The 24,426-nt window shown below is 38.5% G+C and overlaps 1 protein-coding gene across 1 annotated transcript in view; it reads left to right on the forward strand.

The window, feature by feature from the left end:
* Nucleotides 1-24,426, forward strand: part of LOC149941454 (GTP-binding protein Di-Ras2) — a 75,122-nt gene that overhangs the window by 49,147 nt on the left and 1,549 nt on the right. Inside the window, exon 2 of the mRNA XM_090177834.1 lies at nucleotides 19,003-19,162. Within this exon, the coding sequence (XP_090033960.1) occupies nucleotides 19,025-19,162 (138 nt within the window). The 5' untranslated portion in view covers nucleotides 19,003-19,024. The remainder of the gene's footprint in view (nucleotides 1-19,002; nucleotides 19,163-24,426) is intronic.

The raw sequence follows: 24,426 nt of genomic DNA on the forward strand, positions 1-24,426 counted from the left end.
GATAATTCTAATATTAATAGTTAACGAGATATAAGGTCCTAACTAAAGGGTAGTTTGGGTGCTTGCCCAACTTGTTTAGCTCCGGGGGTCCAAATTAAAACGTACTAACTTAATTATTTTAAAATTTTAAATTGTCAAAATTATTTTAAGCACTAAACAAGAGGCTGTTCTACAATAAATAATAATTTTATAAGTTAAAATACAAAATTAAAAGAGTTCTGCTTGAAATAGCGTGAAAGTAGACAATGACCACTGTAGTCTTCCTCCTTAAGTACCATAACTTATATATTTCAGAATTCTAGACATAAAAATATATCATATGATGTACCATAAAACGTAAAATTCGAAATGTGTCCCAGCTGACACAATCTCTTTAAATAAAATACGTATTTTACTGATGCTATATTATAGTATCAAAAGTAAATGAACCGAAGTTATCAGACTGCTATACTCCCCATGTTGGAGGCGTTTTCCTTATGAAGTTACATTTTGTCCTTGAATTTGAAATTTGGCGCGCTCCTAGGCCGAACAAAGTTTTTGTTTTTATTAAACCATTTTTTATACAGAGAAATAGCTAAACCCACAATTCTCAAGTGCAATGTATCGCCTCAAAAGACGGGTAAGGAAATTAGCTTTTATTTGACTCGATTTTTTCATCATTTTCATCAGGAAAACGACCTCCGATTCTGAGCGCTATTTCGATAACTTCGGTTCATTTACTTCTGAATATATTTAAAAAAAAAAACAGAAATTCTGCAAAGGGGCGTGTTTCAAGTGCGGACTATTATCCGGATAGCTCAACGGATACTTCTCTCGGAGGGACTTATTGTGTACTTCTGATATTACATATTATAACGAGTAACTTCCTAATCCGATTATGTTTGAAGCGTCCTTTTTAAGATAATGACTAAAGAGATTACTTAACGAGAACGGACTGATCAATCTTGCTTGTTCGCTTTGAACCTTTTATAGACATTGTTTCGGGCAAATTTGTACAACCTATGACCGGCAACACTGCTGGTATGATTGTTTATTAGTAGAAAGTATAAATAGTACAGTAAGATATTTCGTTTATTTCTAAGGTGACCTATGCGAATAGAATATTTTTAAATATTAGAATATTAAAAACAGTTAAATTATAATAACACAACATTAAGATTTATCGAGGGGCAGGTCACTTCCTTGATTAACGACGCACCCCTCAAAAGACTAAATCCGATTTAATCGGGATTAAATTGAATTTAATCATGATTAAGTGGATTAAATCACGTTTAATCATGATTAGAATTATTTAATCTGATTTAATCATGATTAAATGATTAAATCTGATTAAAATGATTAAATCTGTTTAAATCTGATTAAAATGATTAAATCTGTTTAAATCTGATTAAAATGATTAAATCTGTTTAAAATTATTAAATCTGTTTAAAATTATTAAATCCTGATTAAAAAATTATATCGTGATTAGTATGATTAAATCGCACTTTAGTTTGGATTTTAATGATAAATTCTCGAATCGAATCGACCGATTATATTGATTAAATCGTGATTAAAATGAATAAATCTAATTAAAATGATTAAATCTAATTAAAATGATTAAATATAATTAAAATGATTAAATCTAATTAAAATGATTAAATATAATGAAAATGATTAAATATAATTAAAATGATTAAATCTAATTAAAATGATTAAATCTAATTAAAATGATTAAATCTAATTAAAATGATTAAATCTAATTAAAATGATTAAATCTAATGAAAATGATTAAATCTAATTAAAATGATTAAATCTAATTAAAAAGATTAGATCATGATTAGAATGATTAAATCTCGTTAAAAATGATTAAATCCTGATTAAAAAGTTTTTTTAAATGATTAAATCCTGATTAAAAAGATTAGATCATGATTAGAATGATTAAATCTCGTTTAAATCGTGATTAGATTTTTGAATCTTGATTAGATTTTTTAATCTTGATTACCCTGATTTAATCACGATTACCCTGATTTAATCACGATTACCCTGATTTAATCATTTTACTATGATTAAGACGCACCCAAAATGGAAGTGACCGGCCCCTCGAGATTTATTTCACTGCATGCAATGCTTTATTTTCGAAAAGTTAACCGATCAATCATTAGGGTTTAAAATTTTGCTGTTTTCCGTTAGTTTCAAATATCCGCTGGTCACAGCTCGATAAAAGGAGGTTACACGGAATGGTTTCTTAACAGCTTCTAATATTACCGAAATAATAAACATTCAGATATTTTTAAGTATAACTCTGCAATTTAAAAATTAATAAGTAATACCAAAATTGGGTAAGAATTTTTGGCTACTAATTTAACTAGAGCTGCAAAACTTCAAGGTTTATTTCAAAGTAGATAGTTACAATTAGTGTTGTTAATTTTCCGGAAAAATAAAAAGTTGAAACACAAATTACTTATAATAAAATAATAAAATAATAATATAATAATAATAAAAATATATTTGACGTCGGCTTGAAAAGGAACTACGGTTCGAAAGCTCGCCAAAAATAAAAATTTTTAAAGATTTTTAAAAATTTTAGTCATGTAGTATCCCGTCTCTTTTATTAATATTTTATTATATTAAATAAGCCATGACTACGAAAATTAAAATTTACGATCACAAATTACTTTTTAAAGGTTTTTAATGTTTTTAACTTTTTATCGATATGAAATGTCTAATAACAGTAAACATACTACAAAACATTAATAGTGTTACATTGTTAATCAGTTTAAACTAGTCTAGAGGTTTATTTTTACTTTTTTCTCGAAAAAATTAGGTGAAAATACCGATTTATTTAAATTTGTAAACAATATATTAGACTAGTCATGGAATGAAAACTTTTTTTTATTTGTTTTTCGGAAAAAAACGGAACATTTTCCGGAAAAAAGGCCTCGATCATTTTCCGGAATATTTTCCGACTTACAACACTAGTTATAATTGAAAATCAATTAAGTAATTTTACAACTACTTAAGTTTAATACTACCAGATATTCGGCTTCTACGTTAAAAATACCTCTAGAGAAATTGAAAAATAAATATACGTCGGTACAGTGGGCAAGGGCTATCGGTCCTGGAATTAGCCAGAACGCGATATTTCACTCTCGCCAAACTGGGACATTTACTGACCAAGTTAATCTTCTAGCTCGACCCCGAATGATGATGGAAAGATTAAGCTCGACAAAAACACGCGAAGAGAAAACGTGTGAAATGGTCATGATTTCTGCAAATTTATTATTTATAATGTTAAATTTATCTTAAATAACTAATTAGAGTATAATAAACAAAGAAATAATATTGATAAAAATCATTGGTGTAGTGGAATTTGTTCACAGTGTGCCCAGAATTCGACTCCTTACCCGTACGCGTTTTATTATACGGAGCTTAAACTCTTTATTATCGACCACCAATCGAAAGCACTATAGAGGCGAATTATAGGTTCGCGATTCTGTCCATAGTAGAAGATATCGGGTATGTCCGAAAGTACAGTAAATGACCAAAGCTGATAAAGTGCGTGCCCGAACTAACAAAATACCTGAACTCGAAATTGGGGACGACCATCTATTTTATTTTTAGACTAATGAGACTGCGAAACGGCAGTCATCTCTTTCGGGTACGCCACCGTTTATTCCACCGCCATCTAGCGGACTTTCAATCACACAAAAAAACCAACCTCAAAGTCCTATAATTTCCCGCCTAGATTGATTCGTAGAAAATCCCAAAAGTAATTTTATCGAAAATTCCTGATTTCCGAGAAAGAGTTCGATTCGTTAGAGCGATATACATTTGTCAAGGTTGAAGATTCTTTCACGGGGGTAAGGCCATTAGAGAGCTATTTTTAAATACCTGACGTCTTACCAGATGGCGCCAGCATTCTCAAACAACGAAATTTTAATATAAAAAACCGCAAAAAAATATAATTTTCTATTATCCTGCGGAATATTTCCCGAGTTGAACATTTGTTTATAGTTTATACATAAAACGTGGTTTAAAATTTTCCGCAAATCGTAAAAATTAAAAATTGAAACATAAATTACTTTTTAAGGGTTTTTAATGTTTTTAACTTTTTATCGATATAAAATCTCTAATATCAGTAAACATACTACAAAACATTAATAGTGTTACATTGTTTATCAGTTTAAACTAGTCTAGATGTTTAGTTTTACTTTCAGATTCGAGAAAATGACGCGAAAATGGCGCTTTATTTAAATTGGCAAATAATATATTAGACTAATCATGGAATGAAACCTTTTTTTATTTTTTTCGGAAAAATACGAAAAATGTTCCGGAAAAAGGCCTCGGTCATTTTCCGGAAAATTTTCCGATTTACAACACTAATTTACGCCATCACCGCCATCTAGTATAAATCAAAGCGTAAAAATCGGACCTCTAATGGCTTCGCTTTAAATGTTTCCTTGAAAGCCATTCGCGAATCGATCTCAATAAATTTGGAAACTTATTTAAAATGGAAAATTATGATTTCGGTAGAATCACAATTTTTACTATAGCCAACCAAAAATAATAAAAGTCGTTAATTTAAAAAAAAGGAAGTGTACCATTGGGAATTTTTAGTCTTTATTTTCAATCTCTTCCGCTTCGATTTAGCGACCGGGGGAAACGTACTCTATCTTAGCGCTTTTATAAAATACGGGTCTCCATTCTCCGGATAAAGTTTCTGGTAACGAGAAATAACGGAACAATATTTGGACATAAGAAACCGAAGAATTTCGTAGCTGGGGATTACGTAAGTGTTACGCCGGGAACCGGAAAATAGGCCGCCCGTTAAACTTTAAGGAGAAGAAAACGGGAGAGGGGGGTTGTCCTAAAGGTTGAAAACAATAAACAAGCGAGGGCAACACATTTGGAAGCCTCTGGATTTGAGCGAATGGAAAACTTCGCCAAGCGTGAACTCCGGAAAAGCGAAAACCAACAAAAACAAATCGTTCGCCTCAAAAGGAGCGGCGCCTCCCGAAATAATGGGGCCGGAAGAAAAGAAATTTGGGAGCGAAATGCGGATTTTCTCGTTGTTCGATTCAACTTAAGCCTTGTAGTTCTCGCGCCTAAAACAATACGGTACCGACGATAAAAATGTAAAAATAAACTTAACGAGAATGCAATGACTTCGCGAAACTACCCACGCGATTTTCACACGTAACGATACAGCCGTAAAATAGATACCCGTTCAGAGCAATAAGCTTGAAACAGAGGCTACTACTATCGTCGTAAAAAGTATGCACCAAAACGCCCTTAGAGGGACTAGCTACCAATGTTGACCCCGTTTCGACCATCGGAAATTTGCTAAAACACTACTCTGTTTAGAAGCTTCATATTTGGTCCCATTTCCTTTCTGTTAAAAATTTATCTTGTTTAAGATAGACGTACGAACCTTCACTCAAGCTCGTGATAAAAATAATGAGTTGTAATTTAGGTAGAAGAAGAGCCTTTTTTTGGTGTAATTTTGAAATGGTTTTGGAATCGTAACAAAGAACTCCTTTCGGATATGGTAATAGTTTGAAAGTCGTTGGGCGATGTAGTTGTCAATTATTGTAGCGTATTAAGAACCGGACGATATTATCTCTCCAATTTGCGTTAAAAAATGCTTTTCCGTTTCCCGAGTTCCATTAGGAGAGCGTCGAGATCATTTGTAAACTGCGATTAAAGGTTTCTATGTTAATTAACAGGTTGTATTTTTCTCAGCAGCCGAGGAAATTGTAAGGACGTTGTCAGAACAAAAACCAAATAATGGCTGAATCAAAGAGAAATATTTCAAAGATGACGACCATTTCGGTGAATGTTTTGTTTAGTCTTTTATCGTTGGTCGTAATATATAAAATTCTTAGTCCATAAACCGATAACAAATCACCATCTCGTTTGGAGGAACTACGAATCTAAAAAAACAATTGTTTCAAAATAAATCGAAGTAGGACTTGGTTATTACTTTTTTTTCTTGAAAATAATAAAATAGAAAAAGTGAACTGCGCGCGATTTTTTTTATCGTCGTAAAAACGACCGTGAATGTAATTTTCCCGAGGTACTCTGTTGACCCCTGATGGCCGTTAGACGGGAAATGGAGGTGTGGCCCGAGGGTCTTTAGAAAAAGAAAGAATGAAAGCAAAACAGAATGTTCGCGTGTGGCCCAAAAGAAGTTGTCCAAACAAGACAATAGTCAAGTCTTCCCCCCAAAGCGTCGTTGCTTTCGGTATATCACATCTATAGGATAGGATATATAATATCCTATATATATATATAGTCCTCTCCAATAAGGCAATCTACGATGGGTCGTCTTCAATAGCGTCCAATACTTTCGAACGCCTTCAGCTACCGGATAATACGACAAAGAATCGCCCAAAGATGAGATAGCGAAATAAAGAAAACCCAAAATAAAGAAGTATATATAAGAGTTCCAGGCTAAATAAACTTTTAGACGAAAACGAGAAAGAAATTGAGCGAAAATGACCTTTCGAAATATAGATTATTTTTTTAATGGCCAACGGGAAATGTCGCCGTAAATCTAACGACGTGACGAAATACCAATAATGGTATCGAAGTGATAAATTAGACCGGAATCTTATAGACGCAATCAAAATCCCTTTTAAGAAAAGGGTGTTATTTTGATAGATGCTGGACGCTATAAATAACGCCGGACAAGATGTCCGCAGCGATTAGCGGTTAGACCGTCGGAGCCAGTATGGTCGGAACCGAAGCAAAGGGAAGAAAACAAATAAACGTGAAAGCGGGTTGACGTTTTTTTTCGAAGAATTTTCCCGCCGCTAGATGGCTCTAGTCGCCTTTCATAGTCACGTGACAACTTCGGCATACGTAGTATAATCCCCTAAAAAAACTCGGTAGACAATCGAGACTAACGTTAGCGAAGGGGTAAAGACTACGCCGTCTACGCTTCGACCGAATTGCTCGGGTGGTAAACTGGAATGGCCGTTACTCCGGAAATAAATCCGGGGAAAAGAGGAAGAGAGTAAAAAAAGAGCATGAAATGAAAGGGAATGGAAACGGAGAGGAAGGAACATAGAGAGAGAGGGAGAGACGGGGAGGGGTCTACGGGGGTGGCAAGGGCCCCAACCATGATTAAAACGAACCGCTATGAAACCGGCGTTTAATTAACTGAACGAATCGGAGCCGAGGCCTCTCGCGCGCCTCCGAATTAAGGTCTCTAAATGATTTATTTCCTTCTTAAGCGATATCGTTGAAGCAAATGATTGGAAAGCTCGGACATTATTAGGATTGATTAGATGGTGGAGTCCCCGCCATCAAGTCATCATCTAAAGAAGCTCGCGGAGGTTAGAGGTTGAAGATCTTCGGGTTATTAAGAGTTACGCGGACAGCCGGGACAGGGGTCGCTAATGGGCTCGCGATTTAGACCTAATTAAGTAGAAAACAATTATCACGTACGAACCCAAAAATGAAATCGAGAGGCGCTAGTCTCCATTTTTGAATGACGGGAGGCGAAAGGCTGATAACGCCTACTACCTTAATTGATAGCTATAGTTATTACCACATAAATAATTCATAAAAGTGGCGTCACTAAGGAAGTACACCAGATCGTAAAGGAACACTTACTTTTACTAATGTCACTTGTAATTTGTAAACCATAAATTTCGGAAATATTCCGGCTATGGACTGAATAATTTCGCGCTACTATAGTGTTGCATAGGTCAGCAACACTTTTGGTTTCCAGTCACCACTGGAAGGTTCGGCCTCCAGTCTCCACTGGAAGGTTGGGCCTCCAGTCTCCACTGGAAGGTTAGGCCTCCAGTCTCCACTGGAAGGTTGGGCCTCCAGTCTCCACTGGAAGGTTAGGCCTCCAGTCTCCACTGGAAGGTCGGACCTCCAGTCTCTGGTCCTCCAGTCTCCACTGGAAGGTTAGGCCTCCAGTCTCCACTGGAAGGTTGGGCCTCCAGTCTCCACTGGAAGGTTGGGCCTCCAGTCTCCACTGGAAGGTCGGACCTCCAGTCTCTGGTCCTCCAGTCTCCACTGGAAGGTTGGGCCTCCAGTCTTCACTGGAAGGTTGGACCTCCAGTCTTCACTGGAAGGTTGGACCTCCAGTCTCCGGTCCTCCAGTCTCCGGTCCTCCAGTCTCCGGTCCTCCAGTCTCCACTGGAATTTTGCGCCTCCAGTCTCCAGTCCTCCAGTTTCCAATGGAAGGTTAGGCTTCCAGTCTCCAGTCCTCAAGTCACCATCCCGACTAAGGGGCCTCCAGTCTCCAGTCCTCAAGTCACCATCCCGACTAAGGGGCCTCCAGTCTCCAGTCCTCAAGTCACACTCCCGACTAAGGGGCCTCCAGTCTCCAGTCCCCAAGTCACCATCCCGACTAAGGGGCCTCCAGTCTCCAGTCCTCAAGTCACACTCCCGACTAAGGGGCCTCCAGTCTCCAGTCCTCAAGTCACCATCCCGACTAAGGGACCTCCAGTTTTCGGTCCTCCAGTCTCCACTGGAATGTTGGGCTTCCAGTCTCCGGTCCTCAAGTCAGCATCCCGACTAAGGGGCCTCCCGTTTTCGGTCCTCCAGTTTCCAATGGAAGGTTGGGCCTCCAGTCTCAGGTCCTCCAATCTCCAGGTCTCCAGTAGCCATCCTGACTAGAAGCCTCCAGTCTCCACACCTCCAATCTCCAGGTCTCCAGTCACCATCCCAACTAGAGGCCTCCAATCTCCATAGACATCGCACGTCTCCGATCTCGGAGGCCGGAGACTGGAGGCCGGAGCCGCCGATGTATGGTTCTGGGTATAATACAGTTTTAGTATCGCAGCTTAGGCAGTAGGACCAACAATTTGGTTGCATCGAAATTAAATAATACAACAAAATTGTGTCTACGGACAGAAATGAAATACGCAGGTATGAATGGGAATTACGAGGAGAATAATTTTAAACTGTTTCCAAAAGATATGAATACGAATTTCTTATTCTGAAAGTGTCACCCCTTCCGCACTGACCACACCTTTCTAATGACGCTTCGTTTTCGTACTTTCTACTTCGCGAAACGTGAAAAAATTTTAGTTTCTAGAAAACAAATCTCGAAATAAACTACCCTGTCGTAATAAAAGATATATAATTTGAAATTATTTTCGCGATTTTAGCTCACATTTTGCAATACCCAGATTTTAGAATTATCGTTAAAGGTAATATAGCCTCAGGTATTTGGCGTGAAACACTAACGTTTGCAGCTCTGGCCGCTCTTGCCTTTGGCTTTAAAAATGTTTGGCGCTACTATACAGGGAAATTTGAAAAATTAAAGGGGTCTTCCGTAAAGATTATTGCTTTGCGGGTTATATTCCCTTTAAGTTTGTAAAATTTCCGAAACCCTATTTGGAGATCGTACGGAATTTGCTCAGCGCATTTATATGGAAATCAATTTCGCAACTTTTTACCAATATCTTCCGAAAGATGGAAAATAATATAATTAATTGCGATTATCCGAAAAGGGGTGGTAATTAACAACGCTAAGGCATTTCAAGGATTATTGGGATCCATCTTACGTCGAAAGCGAATTAAAGAGATAGGCGATTCGGCATCTAGCGACTATCGATTCAATCCTCTCACAGAGTCTGTTGGTTAAGGCGAGCCCTCCCCCACTCCCCACTATCCAGTTAAAGTTGGCCAAACTCAGACCGAGCGATGGAATCGACCTTGGGCCCAGCGCGCAGAATCACCTCTCTCTCTCTCTCTCTCTCTCTCTCTCTCTCTCTCTATCTCTCTCTCTCTCTCTCTCTCTCTCTCTCCAAACAAAGGGAAGTTAATGCGCGCAACACAGTGGCACGTTCATCAGGCCAAGTACCCACCTGCTAGTAGCGGCACGTAGTTAGTAACGCGAACTTGACCCCACCTTAGCCGTACCTTTTGAAACGGGTATAAATGTTATCGGGCAGATCTCGGGACAAGAGAAATTGCTATTTAAACTTGAAATATTAACGAACCAGAGGCGGAATAATGGCAAAAGGGAAACTCGAGAAACGAGCACTTTTTTGTTTACTAATAACCCGCCTTAATTTATATAATGGCGCGTTGTCCGTCATTTCGATTAGAATAATGCGTCACCCCTGCAGCGGATACGGTTATAGACATTAACAGAAGCTGATGATATTGCTCTTACGAGAGAAGTATCCGTATTCGCAGGTTTGACGTGGATTCCATTTAACTCGTATTTCCCGTTAAAACGATGGAACCATCGTCCTTAGATTTTAAAGGGGAGCGGCCAAGCTTATCCATATACAGGGTCTTTTTTTTTTGCTCGGAAAAGTGTTTTTTTTCAAAAACTATTTATAGTACCGATTTCAAATTTGGAAGGTCAATTCTCTATACCGGGGGACATCAGTTTGAGAAATTTGAGCGTTTTCGGTAATGTTTTTCACCAATTTTGAAAAATTATTTTTCGACCACTAGGTGCGAGATAAAAAAATTCTATTATAAAGTTGTAGGCCGTCATCGAAAACCCTTAAAAATTGTTCACTCGACGAAAAACAATTTATTTATCAGTGAAAATTCGAGCTTGAAAAATTTACAAGTTGGTGAAGCCAAATTACGATTGTTTGAAACGATAATTGAAACCGAATTACCTAATCCAGTTGAAACTTTGGTTAAAAAAACGACCGGATTTAAAAAACACGAGGCTATAGGTCAATCCTAAACATGCATTGGGTATTTAAAGGAAAACTTTGGGAGATTATTATCAGTGTTTGATAATATTTCGAACAATGCCTCGTTATTCAGTAGCTGAGCGTACCGAGATAGTTGCCATTTACTATGGAGAAGCAGCGCAAAACCTTAGAAGAGTGAATGAAATCTTCGCAGAAATACATCCAAATGGAGCACCATCTGTAAATACAGTAAGACGAGCAATTCACGATTTCAATCAATTTGGTAACTTGCAACCTAGGTTTCGCGGATTGGGTCAACCGGATTTAGACTTCGAGAACAATGTACTCGCGTACTTTGTGGCATATCCTCGTCACAGTTGCGCTAACGCCGCTGCTGATTTGGGTTGTTCTGCAAATCGTGTGTGGAAAATTCTTCGTAAGAATCGCTATCACCCATACAGAGCTACGCTCCACCAAGGACTAATTGACGGAGACCATCAAAGACGTTATGAATTTAGCAACTGGTTACTAAATGCTGTCCAAGAAGATAGACAATTTTTGCGCCATGTTTTGTTCTCCGACGAAGCGTCATTTTCTAGAGATGGGCCCTTTAATCATCAAAACAGCCATCTTTGGTCTGACATCAACCCACATTGGGGTTTTGAATATCATCACCAGGTTCAATTTGAACGGGTCAATGTTTGGGTTGGACTTGTTGGAAACCGTTTGATTGGTCCCTTTTTCCTGCCGACGAACCTCAACGGCCAAAGGTATTTACATTTTCTACAGAACGAACTGAGTGACGCAATCGACGACCTTCCATTGGCTGAAAGACGTCAGTTGTGGTTTCAGCAAGATGGCGCCCCTCCGCATTTTTCCCGGCAAGTAACTGAGCACCTCAACAACGAGTTTCCTGAAAGGTGGATAGGGAGAAATGGTCCAGTGCATTGGCCAGCAAGGTCACCTGACCTAACACCGCTGGATTATTTTCTCTGGGGATTCATTAAAGCAAAGGTATACGCCACGCCCATTGAAACTAGGGAGGAACTCATTAGACGAATAATCAGTGCTTGCCGAGACGTCACACCAGAAATGGTAGAGAAAGCGTTTGAGAACTTAATTGTCCGCGCACAAACCTGTGTTGCAGCCAATGGTGATATTATTGAAAATGTTTTGTAAAAATTTATGTGAATAAAATATCTGCATTTAAAAACCAAACGTGTACATTTTTTCAAGTGTGAAAACTCTACTACGTTTGTATTAGACTTGTTCCCTTTTCAATTATCGTTTCAAACAATCGTAATTTGGCTTCACCAACTTGTAAATTTTTCAAGCTCGAATTTTCACTGATAAATAAGTTGTTTTTCGTCGAGTGAACAATTTTTAAGGGTTTTCGATGACGGCCTACAACTTTATAATAGAAATTTTTTATCTCGCACCTAGTGGTCGAAAAATAATTTTTCAAAATTGGTGAAAAACATTACCAAAAACGCTCAAATTTCTCAAACTGATGTCCCCCGGTATAGAGAATTGACCTTCCAAATTTGAAATCGGTACTATAAATAGTTTTTGAAAAAAAACACTTTTCCGAGCAAAAAAAAAGACCCTGTATAGCCTTATTTCCATATTAACAAGGCGTTCAATATACTAACACGTACCTTTTTTGTCTTGAAAAAATAGCTTTTGGCCCAAAAAGTTGAAACGAAAAATAACGCCAGGTGTTTGGGTTTGAATTTTCGCCGCCATCTTAGGGGCTGCCAGCAGCGCCCCTAACCCCGTATGAGCGATTTGCGAACTATCCTAACTTTTAAAATCGCGCAATTTAGGTTTAGGTCTCTTATAACTGGAACGCGCCGCGCGTGCAAAACAAATTTTTTGCGTCTTCAGTACAAAGTTGAAGGTAATAAAATTATAATAATCAGCTAGGCTTATACCCAAGTCACCACCGAGTCATCTAGCGACTTTCAACGCCTTTAAATCAGGTGGCCGGGTTACAATGCGTACTAGGGTGGTGGCAAGCCAAGCGAGCCAACAGCTCCCTACACTAACTATAACCGTTAACCTCAACAAGTTTTTATAGAATGCGTAGAAGGGTGCTGGCAACTAGGAGCAACAAACACAAGGAGAACGCAGATATGCTTTTAAACGTGCTAACGCAGTGTTGGGTACAAATTTCATTACACTAATCTTTTCGCTGAACGTTTTACGGGCTAGGGGGAAGACAGTTTCCGAATTTTCCCCTTCCGACGGCAGCAGGCGCTAAAGCGTCTAACCAATAAAAATTGTACGCAAGAAAATCCACGACTTTTGACGGTTTGCGTTCTCCTTGTGTGGGGTGCTGTGTTTGTTGCTCCTAGGTGGCAAGCCCTTCATGCCACTCGAGCCAACAGCTCCCTACACTCACTATTATCCTCTACAAGTTTATATGGAAACGGGAAAACCCCTTTTACCGGTGGATAGAGAACTTGCAAAGAAGATGTTTATCTCTTAAAATATCTGACATTATTTAATTGATGATGTAAATTAATTTAACTAATGCTGATTAGTTGGTTGGGAAAAAGTGTTAAAAAATTAAGTTAAACGTAAAATTACATTTCTTAAAAATTAACACGAGAAATCCATTAGAGAAGTTCCGCAGTTGTAGAGAGAGAGACAAATATTTCTGTCGACGCAATTTTACATTCAATAACGATTGGATACACTTTCACTAATGCTAATTGGTCCTTTAGATGAAGTGTTCGAAAAATCAAAGTACCGGCGTAAAATTGAATTTATAAAAAAAATTAACACCAGAAATCCATTAGATAAGTTGCAAATTGAGGCCTGCAAAATCTCCTTTTGGGCGGTAACACCCTGGGGAGAATAGTGGGGACGCTGCAAAGTTTTCGATACCGAAAGTACCCTTTAAAACTACCTCCTATTCTATAAGCTAAGCCTTAACGCAACAAATTTTATACGGGGCTAATTTTATTCATAAGAATTTGGCAGACGCGCTTTTAAAAACTGCTCATTATTCAGAGGGGGCCGCCATTATAACGAGAGGGCGGGGTATTTTTAATCAAAAGTTACAAAGCTATCCGGGATATTGGAATAATTAAAAAAAATCCAATTAGGGGTCGCCTGTTACGTACATGCCTGGGTGGCGCCACCGTGAGGCGGAAAAAGCAATAATGAACGACGAGAGAACGAACGATAAGGGATTCCCTAAATTACTAGCGAGGTGTTAGCGAGGGAGGGGTAACCGTAGTTTGTCATTCTGAATAATACCGCAGCACGGCGCCCATTTAGGAAAGGGGAAAAAAAGAGCGAAAGAGGGAGCCACCGAGACGACGTGATCTATGGATGAGTAAAATAAAGGCTAGCACCAAGGATCCTTGCTAGCACCGTACCTATAAGTACTTCTGGAACGCGGACGAGGATATCCGGGAATATTTTTTAGACTGTCAGGACTGTTCCGGATCATTTTTCAACTCGTAGCACTACCCTTACCCCTCGTTTTTACTACAAACCACCGTGAAACGGGCGCGCGTTAGAAATTCCTCGCTACCTGCCCAATCACAATAGCGCCATCTATCTTTCATATAATTGATTGAGTTGTTTCACAAAACAAGTAACGACATTTCACGCGTGATATAAAAGACACCCATTTCTTTGGGTTTTAATAAAATAAAATTTAATGGTGGTAAAATAAAAGCAACAAATTTTATTTCCCTAAATAAACTTTAAATAATCGAACTCCGGTTTTCGATCGAAAATGCCTGAGATTTAGATTTATACGCTTCCCGTAACGATTGCGTAGTCTTGGTGAAATTGGACTACACGCTTTCCTTAAGGATTACGTAGTCTCGGTGAAATCGGGGTACACGCCAGGGGCGTAGGAACGTTCTGGAAGTTGGAGGGGGCAAAGAGAAACCAAAAGGGGTCTGGAGAATGGTTTTGAATTTTTAATGGAGTGTAGCTTCTCCGAATGCACGTGTACATTTTACTACTATGTAAATTGGCGGGAAAAGACTGAAATTTAAACACAGTATAGGTTCTATAAGTTTTTTACGCTTTTAAAATGATAATTTGAGCCTTTTGAAGATTTCAACAGACCAAAAAGTTGGAGGGGGCAATAACATTAGTTGCCCCTCCCAGCAAAAATCTAGGGAGGGGCATTGCCCCCCTTCCCCCCTGGTTCCTACGCCCCTGGGCCTGGTACACGCTTTCGGTAAGGATTACGTAGTCTCGGAGAAATTGCGGTACACGCTTTCGGTAAGGATTACGTAGTCTCGGTGAAATCGGGGTACACGCTTTCGGTAAGGATTACGTAGTCTCGGAGAAATCGGGGTACACGCTTTCGGTAAGGATTACGTAGTCTCGGAGAAATCGGGGTACACGCTTTCGGTAAGGATTACGTAGTCTCGGAGAAATTGGGGTACACGCTTTCGGTAAGGATTACGTAGTCTCGGTGAAATCGGGGTACACGCTTTCGGTAAGGATTACGTAGTCTCGGAGAAATTGGGGTACACGCTTTCGGTAAGGATTACGTAGTCTCGGTGAAATCGGGGTACACGCTTTCGGTAAGGATTACGTAGCTCGGAGAAATTGGGGTACACGCTTTCGGTAAGGATTACGTAGTCTCGGTGAAATCGGGGTACACGATTTCCGTAAGGATTACGTAGTCTCGGGTACACGCTTTCTTTTACGATTTCGTATTTTCAGCAAAATCGGGGTACACATTTTTTTGGTAAGGATTACGTAATCTTGGCAAAACGTTACGTAATATTTGCGTTATGCTAAGCATACTCTACGTTATCTTAGAGTACACCGATTTTGTTTCAATTCGGTGAATAAGTAGACCTTTATGTAACTTGCCATGGCAACCAAAAATGTTTTTGATTATTTAAAATCATCTTTATCCTATAGAAATTAACATGGATAAATCGCATGTACATTTCGGTAAATATTAGTCAAATGTGTAAATTAGGTATATGGAAGCAAAATTTACTAAATTTTGGTAATGTAAGTAAAATTGGTAAATGCCATTAAATTGGATAAATTTGGGTAAACTCAAGTATGGGAAAAATCAAAGTGATCAGCTTGACGGCTGAAACAGCAATATAGAATGAATCAAAAGATTTCGATGGTCATTCACCCAGAATAAAATTAAAATACAAAAGCCATCAAAATCAGATTTACAGCGTATGCGCAATCTTGAATATACAAGCCATATCCTCACCAATTGAAAGTGCCACAAATTCTAGATCTATTTTTAAAAAGGTAAACACACTCAACCTGTATATTATTAACCCCATTTAGGTTGAGAAATACGCTTAGTGTGAAATTTCGGATTGTATTATAACTTTAGATATTCCATATAATTTGATCTGTTATTCACATGATCCAACATTTTGGCCAAACATTGTTGGTGAGTCTAGTTTTCGAGTCGGCTTCACACGCTCCACGAATCGTTTTGAAAATTCACGCGTGAACCGACGATAAACATTTCTTATAATTCTTAAAAACTAAAATAAAATCTACCACATAATATGTAAAATTATATTAATAAAGGTATATATTATGAATATTATCATTTTGTTTTGTGGCTACGGTCCTGTATGGGCACCCGATTTAAAAAAAAATTGTTCATCGATGGTTTGTTATTTGCTAACGATTGTTGTATTATTTATCCTTCTTGTCGTAACTTTTCAAGAAATATCTTAAAGACCTAAGTTTTTTTCTGTCAGTCTCCCTTTAAATTAACTTAGCGGAGCACAAATACCCTGGTGGTAGGCCAACCGCTGAACATGTTGGCCTAATTTAAAGTGGGACAGGCAGAAGAAAACCTAGGCCTTTAAGTACAGCGGTGGTATGTGAAACTAGTACAAACCAATTCCCTAGAGCTGGGACTCTCAGAGACTGGGAGATAGTGTGTAAAACGTGCGATAAATATAAATCCTACTTCATCCTCGCCTTTACAGCAACAACACAATACAATCTCAACAAAGTTACAATTTTTTATTTATTCTAGAGCTTGTTCTTTGTTTAAAGTTTGTTGACATCCTCTTTCCGCAAAATAAATAAAATTTAAAGAGAGATAGTTTCACTGGTTCTTAAAACTGAATATATATCGGGATTTTTCGTTGTAGGGGAGCCGTATATGGTTAAAACCATGAACAAACCAGCATAAAGAAACAAATTTTAAATTACATACTAAAATTACACCACTTGAAGAATCCTTTTTTAACTTGTTCTTCGTGAAAATTCATTAAATCTTAATAAATCCAATTTTTAAAAGTCCGTTTATTGAACGCAAAAGCATATTTAGGTTCATAAGACAATTAACTGCTCATAGTAACTTTTGACGCCACACCCTTAAATGTTCCGTTACCTTGAGATCTCAAAACTAGGATATTTTTCCAAATAGCGGATATCCCGAGTAAAATTTGTTTAATTATAGTTTTAAAAACCATTTATATTCACTATAAATTGTGTATATTTACACTTCGATCTTTAAATATTCTTAAGATTCAATACTTAAAACCAAATATTGAAAATCTCATAACACTTTAAAAAAATTATGTATCGAAATATAATTAATTAAAACGTTAATTAAGCGAGTTATTGGATACCAACAATTATAATGTAATTAGCAGATAATCTACACACCCGTTCCATCTCGAAAATATCCTATATACGCTACACGTAGACCCAGGAGTAACATGGCTACAGCATTGTTTTGATTCGAGGTTCTTACTAAGCTAAATAAGTTCTTTCTCGTCTTAAAGCAGCGTTCAGACTATGTGAAAATATTACGTTAGCATCGCTCGTGTCGATTCGGTTATGTTGGTCGTGTCGGTTCGTTCATTTCACTGTTCAGAAAGGAACCAACCTTGCACGGAGATTAACATAAAAGGTGTTTGTTCATCCAATCAGAGCTCAGTAATAACGGCGGAAAAATTAAAATAATGTTTTATCCACCTCTGATTGGTTATGGTATTTCGATGGTTCTAAAGGTCGCCACTACCTAGAGTCAGCGCTGATGAGGCAAAAGGCTAATTGTCTGCTATGAACTTTTTGAGCTGTAATCCGAGACGCCATCTAGGCAGTTCTCAACGAAATAAAAAATGTAAACGACACGCGCGAAAATTTAAAGTCTCTGTTGAGAAGTCTGAACGATGTAAGAAATCGAAAGAACCGACACGATCGACGCAAACGTCATATTTTCACCTAGTCTGAACGCTGCTTTAAAAATCGGGTCGTTGTTGACAACGGCATCACAAATCCTTTTATATTCCTAGAAGGTTTTTTATTTCAAGGACAAATCTGCAGAATCAATGCACTGACCCCAATCGTAAGAAAAATAGAAACTATAGAGCGTGATAAGATTATCACTAAAGCCAAGAATATATTTATACTTGGGGAGAATGACTATGTTGATACTATTCTTAGCGTTGAGCCAGTAAGCTTCTTCTCCCTGGAAACCTAGGAGCAACAAACACAGCACCCCACACAAGGAGAACGCAACCCGTCAAACGTTGTGCATTTTCTTGCGTACAGTTTTCATTGGTAAGGGCTGGTTTTCACTAGGACAAAAACGCGACGACGACGAGGGCGGTCGCAAAAAAAATTGTATTAGGCCTAACGGGGATTTTTTGCGTCGAAGCTAAACGTCAGTGCGTTTTTGGCCTAATAAAAAGTAGTCCTTAAGGCTGGTTTTCTCTTGGGCAAAAACGCCACAGCGGTGAACGTTGACGCAAAAAATCTCCTTTAGGCCTAATACAATTTTACGCGTCGAAGTGAAAACCAGCTTTTAGAAGCTTTAGCGCCTGCTGCCGTCCGAAGGGGTAAATTCGGAAATTGTCTTCTCCCTTTCCGTAAATTGTTCAGCGTAAAGGCTCGTCCAATGAAATTTGTACACAGTACTGCGTTAGCGTTTTTAAAAGCTAGCTGCGTTCTCCTTGTGTTTGTTGCTCCTAGCTGGAAATAAATATCAAATCAGCCTGGTATCTCATTGCTTCCCTAAAAACTGAATACTTCTGGCGCGACTGAAGCATTCCTCAGTGACCTTTTTCCTTTCCCCTTTCTCATGCCGAGGAAAAATCATCCCAGCCTAGTCATTCTCTCTAAGTTTAAATAAATATATTCTTGATAAAACTCAGGAAACAAACGCGTAATTTGAGAAAGCAAATACATCAGAACCACCGGAAATGACGGATGTTATAAAGACGATAAGTCTTAAGACGAATTTCGATTACGTAAATCTAAACTATTCATTGCGTCAAAAGCGAAAGCTTCGACGATTCCATGTTTTTCCCCGTTAATAAATATGTTCGGTTTATTTACAAGGTAACCAAACCAATTTGTATTTGTTCGTCATTCTCATAGTCGCGTGTTCTCTCTTTTGTAGCAGTCGTCCTGTCCGGTTAACGATGCCGGAACAGAGCAACGACTACAGAGTGGTCGTCTTTGGAGCCGGTGGCGTTGGCAAGAGCTCCTTGGTCCTCCGCTTCGTCAGGGGGACCTTTAGAGAATCTTACATCCCCACCATCGAAGACACCTACAGACAGGTAAGCTCAACACCCGGGACACTCCTGGTTTCTCGTTGTTAGATTATTGCTTCGAAATTATCACAATTAAATGTATAAGGATTTGGTCCTGATCGTGACTCGATCCTACTCGTATTGGCCTAAGATAATTACATTTTCCGCTGTTTAACTTGAGTCTTCACGTACTAGATCCGTCACGGAACCCACGTAAGCAAAAAATAATTGCATAAAATCCAATCAATTTGGCGAAATCAAGGGCTTCTCAACAACCCCACCCTCCCCACCAACTAACGCCACAGAAAAATAGGAATCGCGTCTTATTCTCATTAGTCAGTTTTTTCCACACTTTAGAGTTGTAAGTTGGAAAATTTTCCGTGAAACGTTTCCCGCTCGGAAAAGTTTCCGTAAAATTACCGAGGTTTTGTTTCCGTAAAATTACCGAGGCCTTTTTTCTGGAAAGTTTTCCGTAAAATTACCGAGGCCTTTTTCCTGGAAAATTTTCCGTAAAATTACCGAGGCCTTTTTTCTGGAAAATTTTCCGTAAAATTACCGAGGTCTTATTTCTGGAAAATTTTCCGTAAAACTACCGAGGCCTTTTTTCTGGAAAATTTTCCGTAAAATTACCGATGCCTTTTTTCTGGATAATTTTCCGTAAAATTACCGAGGCCTTTTTTCTGGAAACTTTTCCGTAAAATTACCGAGGCCTTTTTTCTGGAAAATGTTCCGTATTTTTCCGAAACAAAGGTTTTTATTCCATAATTAGCCTAATATATAAATAAAATTTAAATATCACGGCATTTTCGTCTCATTTTGTCGAATCCATAAGCAAAACTAAACCTATAGGGTAGTCTAATATAAAAACCCTTAAAAGTAACATATTTTTTAATTTTCGGTAACATTTTCCGCTTTTCATTTTACAGGAAAATTAACAACTCTACCACACTTTTTTTTCCTAATAATGATTCTCAACCGTTCATGTTACCAAACGTTTCACGTTCGACTTACGTGGGGTGGCGGAGTGGTTAGCACTTTCGTCTCGCAGCAAGAGGAGCCGGGTTCGATCCCAACTTGTGGCACTGGGTGTAAACTCGGAATTACTCCTTCCGCGTTGAGTTTGCAAGTTCTCTCCCCACTGGTTTAAGGGGTTTTCCCCCGAGTTCTTCGGTTTCCCCTTCCATAAAAACTTGTCGAGCTTAACGGTAATAATTAGTGTAGGGAGCTGTTGGATTGCCACCACCCTCCTACGCATTGTAACCCGGCCACCTGGATTAATGGCTTTAAAAAGTCGCATGATGACTTAGGCCTAAGGTGGTGCCTTGGGTATTAGCCTAGCTGATTATTATTATTATTTATACTCCCAAAACTTACTCTGACAACACAACAGTAATTCTCCAAACTTTGGTATTTATGTAGTTACCTAGTTTAACATAATGCTAACTATACTAATTTAATGGAACCTAAATTACCCTAAATCTAACTTAATGTAACCTATATATAGCCTAATTTAACCTAACCTAAACTAAACTAAATTAACCTAGCCTAAATGAGCCTAAACTAAATTAACCAAGCCTAAATGAGCCTAACCTAAATTAACCTAGCCTAAATGAGCCTAAACTAAATTAACCTAGCCTAAATGAGCCTAAACTAAATTAACCTAGCCTAAAAGTCATTATAAGTCACTAGACGACTGGCGGCTAAGGCGCCTAGTTGATTATTATTATTATAACCTAAACTAAATCAGCTTAAACTAAATCAGCCTAAACTAAATGAGCCTAATTTAAATGAACCTAAGCTTAAAAACCAAATCAAACTACGGCTAACCAAATATTTTCTTAAAGCTTACCTAAATTAATCAAAACCCAGTGAAAAACTAGGCTTAGCCATAGAATTTCATAGACTCCCTGAAAAGAAATAAGATGACGTAATCCGCAGTCAATGAAATTGGGAGCCGCTGCTACGTTTAGTCCGCTTCTAGCGTTTCGGAGTTTACAATTTACTAGTCAATGTTAAAATAAAAATAAAAACGTTGCTTTGTAATATTTAAGTTCGATCTATTTGCGTGCTAAATAATTTATACAGGGCCAAATTAGGCCAGCTTAAGTACCATTCCCAACTACTGGAAATCAATATATAACCGAAGGGTATCGAAATCGAGCGGATGATTGCGGCAGTCTAGGCGGGAGTCCTTGGACTCGTTTCGGGAGTCGTGGCTTTTCTTAGTTCCATAACCAAGTACCTCGACTTCCACGTATTTCCTTTTTAGCGTTTCTCCACGGACCATTTCAATCTACATTTATGACAAGAATGCATTTATTTATATTTAGGGGAAATGAAACGGGAGTCATGCTCGAATTGTCTCCCTGCCACCTACGAGCAACAAACGTCAAAAGTCGTGCATTTTCTTGCGTACATTTTTCATTGGTTAGACGCTTTAGCGCCTGCTGCCGTCGGAAGGGGAAAATTCGGAAATTGTCCCCCCCCCCCCATAAAACATTCAGAGTAATGGCCTGTTCAATGAAATTTGTACACAACACTGCGTTAGCGTGTTTAAAGGCTAGCTGCGTTCTCCTGGTGTTTGTTGCTCCTAGTGCCAGCTAGAAGCAACAAACACAGCACCCCACACAAGGAAAGCACAAAAGTCGTGGATTTTTTCGCGTACAATTTTCATTGGTTAGACGCTTTAGCGCCTGCTGCCGTCGGAAGGGGAAAATTCGGAAATTGTTTTCCCCCGCGCCCGTAAAACGTTCAGCGTAAAGGTTCGTCCAATGAAATTTGTACACAACACTGTGTTAGCGTGTTTAAAGGCTAGCTGCGTTCTCCTTGTGTTTGTTGCTCCTAGTGCCAGCTAGAAGCAACAAACACAGCACCCCGCACAAGGAAAGCACAAAAGTCGTGGATTTTTTCGCGTACAATTTTCATTGGTTAGACGCTTTAGCGCCTGCTGCCGTCGGAAGGGGAAAATTCGGAAATTGTCTTCCCCCTGCCAGTAAGACGTTCAGCGTAAAGGTTCGTCCAATGAAATTTGTACACAACACTGCGTTAGCGTGTTTAAAGGCTAGCCGCGTTCTCCTTGTGTTTGTTGCTCCTAGTGCCAGCTAGAAGCAACAAACACAGCACCCCGCACAAGGAAAGCACAAAAGTCGTGGATTTTTTCGCGTACAATTTTCATTGGTTAGACGCTTTAGCGCCTGCTGCCGTCGGAAGGGGAAAATTCGGAAATTGTTTTCCCCCGCGCCCGTAAAACGTTCAGCGTAAAGGTTCGTCCAATGAAATTTGTACACAACACTGTGTTAGCGTGTTTAAAGGATAGCTGCGTTCTCCTTGTGTTTGTTGCTCCTAGTGCCAGCTAGAAGCAACAAACACGGCACCCCACACAAGGAAAGCACAAAAGTCGTGGATTTTTTTGCGTACAATTTTCATTGGTTAGACGCTTTAACGCCTGCTGCCGTCGGAAGGGGAAAATTCGGAAATTGTTTTCCCCCGCGCCCGTAAAACGTTCAGCGTAAAGGTTCGTCCAATGAAATTTGTACACAACACTGCGTTAGCGTGTTTAAAGGCTAGCCGCGTTCTCCTTGTGTTTGTTGCTCCTAGTGCCAGCTAGGAGCAACAAACACAGCACCCCACACAAGGAAAGCACAAAAGTCGTGGATTTTTTCGCGTACAATTTTCATTGGTTAGACGCTTTAGCGCCTGCTGCCGTCGGAAGGGGAAAATTCGGAAATTGTCTTCCCCCTGCCAGTAAGACGTTCAGCGTAAAGGTTCGTCCAATGAAATTTGTACACAACACTGCGTTAGCGTGTTTAAAGGCTAGCCGCGTTCTCCTTGTGTTTGTTGCTCCTAGCTGCCACAAAAAGTGGCATACGCTTTAGGGAACCAACCAAAGATATGTCGAGTTGATTTTGAAGGAGCTTATAGCTTATTGTCGAATAGGAGGGAGATTCGAAGCAACGATAAAAATCTAGTCTTACCCATCATGAGAAGGGGAAGAATAAACATCAATTGACGAATTTTGAAATGACGTTTTAGCGCGCGACACTACAGGTACATGTCTTGGGCACACACCCTTCTTTGCGTGCTTTTTTGACCATAACATGTAGAGGTATTTTCACGCGCAAAATGAATTTTAAAAGCCGTCAATTCTTGTTTATACTAAATTCTTTAAAATAGTGTCGATATAGATTCAAAATTATCGATTGTTTAAAACGGTAATACCAGGAAACTATAGAGGCATACACTTGGAATGTCTAATGTTCCATTGGGACGGTGATACGAAAGCGCGTCGAGAAAAAGGCGGGGCTTAACTACGCCAAGTGTAAGACGTAACGCGACATTTCAAATTCATTGGCTCGAGGTTTGACGCGAAAAGAATACGTCGTCATGGTAACAAATAGGCGATCTTCCCGCGCAAAAAAAGGCTTATAAAACAATGGATTTAAAAATCTCAATTTGTTATCGTACTTAATAATTTGAAGTAATTATAATGTTCTTCGCGAAAGAAGCGTAGTGATATCTAATTTCAGGTATTTGTATGGTTATAAAAGAGATAATCAGGTAAGCTAATAATATAATAACCATGACTAGGCTTAATGACGAGTTTTCGTCGAATTAGGGTAGCGAGGCGCGAGAGTTTCTCTCGTGAGTTTTCCCGCTTTAAGACACGCCCGTTTCTACGAGCTTCATCACGGCCGTAAAAATCTTCCTTAGACATTCCAAGTGTATACCTTTATAGTTTCCTGGTAATACTTTTTATATTTAATTGTTTCCCAAATGAAAATTTGGAGATACCTCGTTTTGGAACTCAGGAAGCGACATGTTAATTCAAAGAACTCGCCTTTATCAATTCGAAAGATATGCAAGATATTCTTCCGGCGTGCGTTACTTTGAAGATCAATTAGGGAAGCTTTCATTTTTCTCTATACAACTTAGAGCGCGGCTACCTTTCCAATTAATTGCAATAATAATAAAATCTGAATTAATTGATGAAGATAGCCATGTTTAAATTGATAAATAACGAGCTGGGAGTTACAGATAGTGATATAAAGATTAATTCGCAACATGCTTTAAGAGAATTAAACATTTAGAGGGAAGCCCTTAGAGGTTCAATTTTACTGCTTTCATTTATGCTAGATGGCGCCAATTCAAACATTTTGGGTGGGAAATACATAATAATTTATTAAACAAAGATTCTTTTTCTATTTTTAAGATGTGGTCGAAATTTCCAGAGTAGAATTTTTACATTTAAAATACTAAAATATTAATTATTTTCGTTATTTTTAGATAATTAA

Source organism: Leiobunum rupestre, chromosome 6 (genome assembly GCF_980474605.1).
Source record: "Leiobunum rupestre chromosome 6, qqLeiRupe1.1.hap1, whole genome shotgun sequence".
NCBI lineage: Eukaryota > Metazoa > Arthropoda > Arachnida > Opiliones > Sclerosomatidae > Leiobunum > Leiobunum rupestre.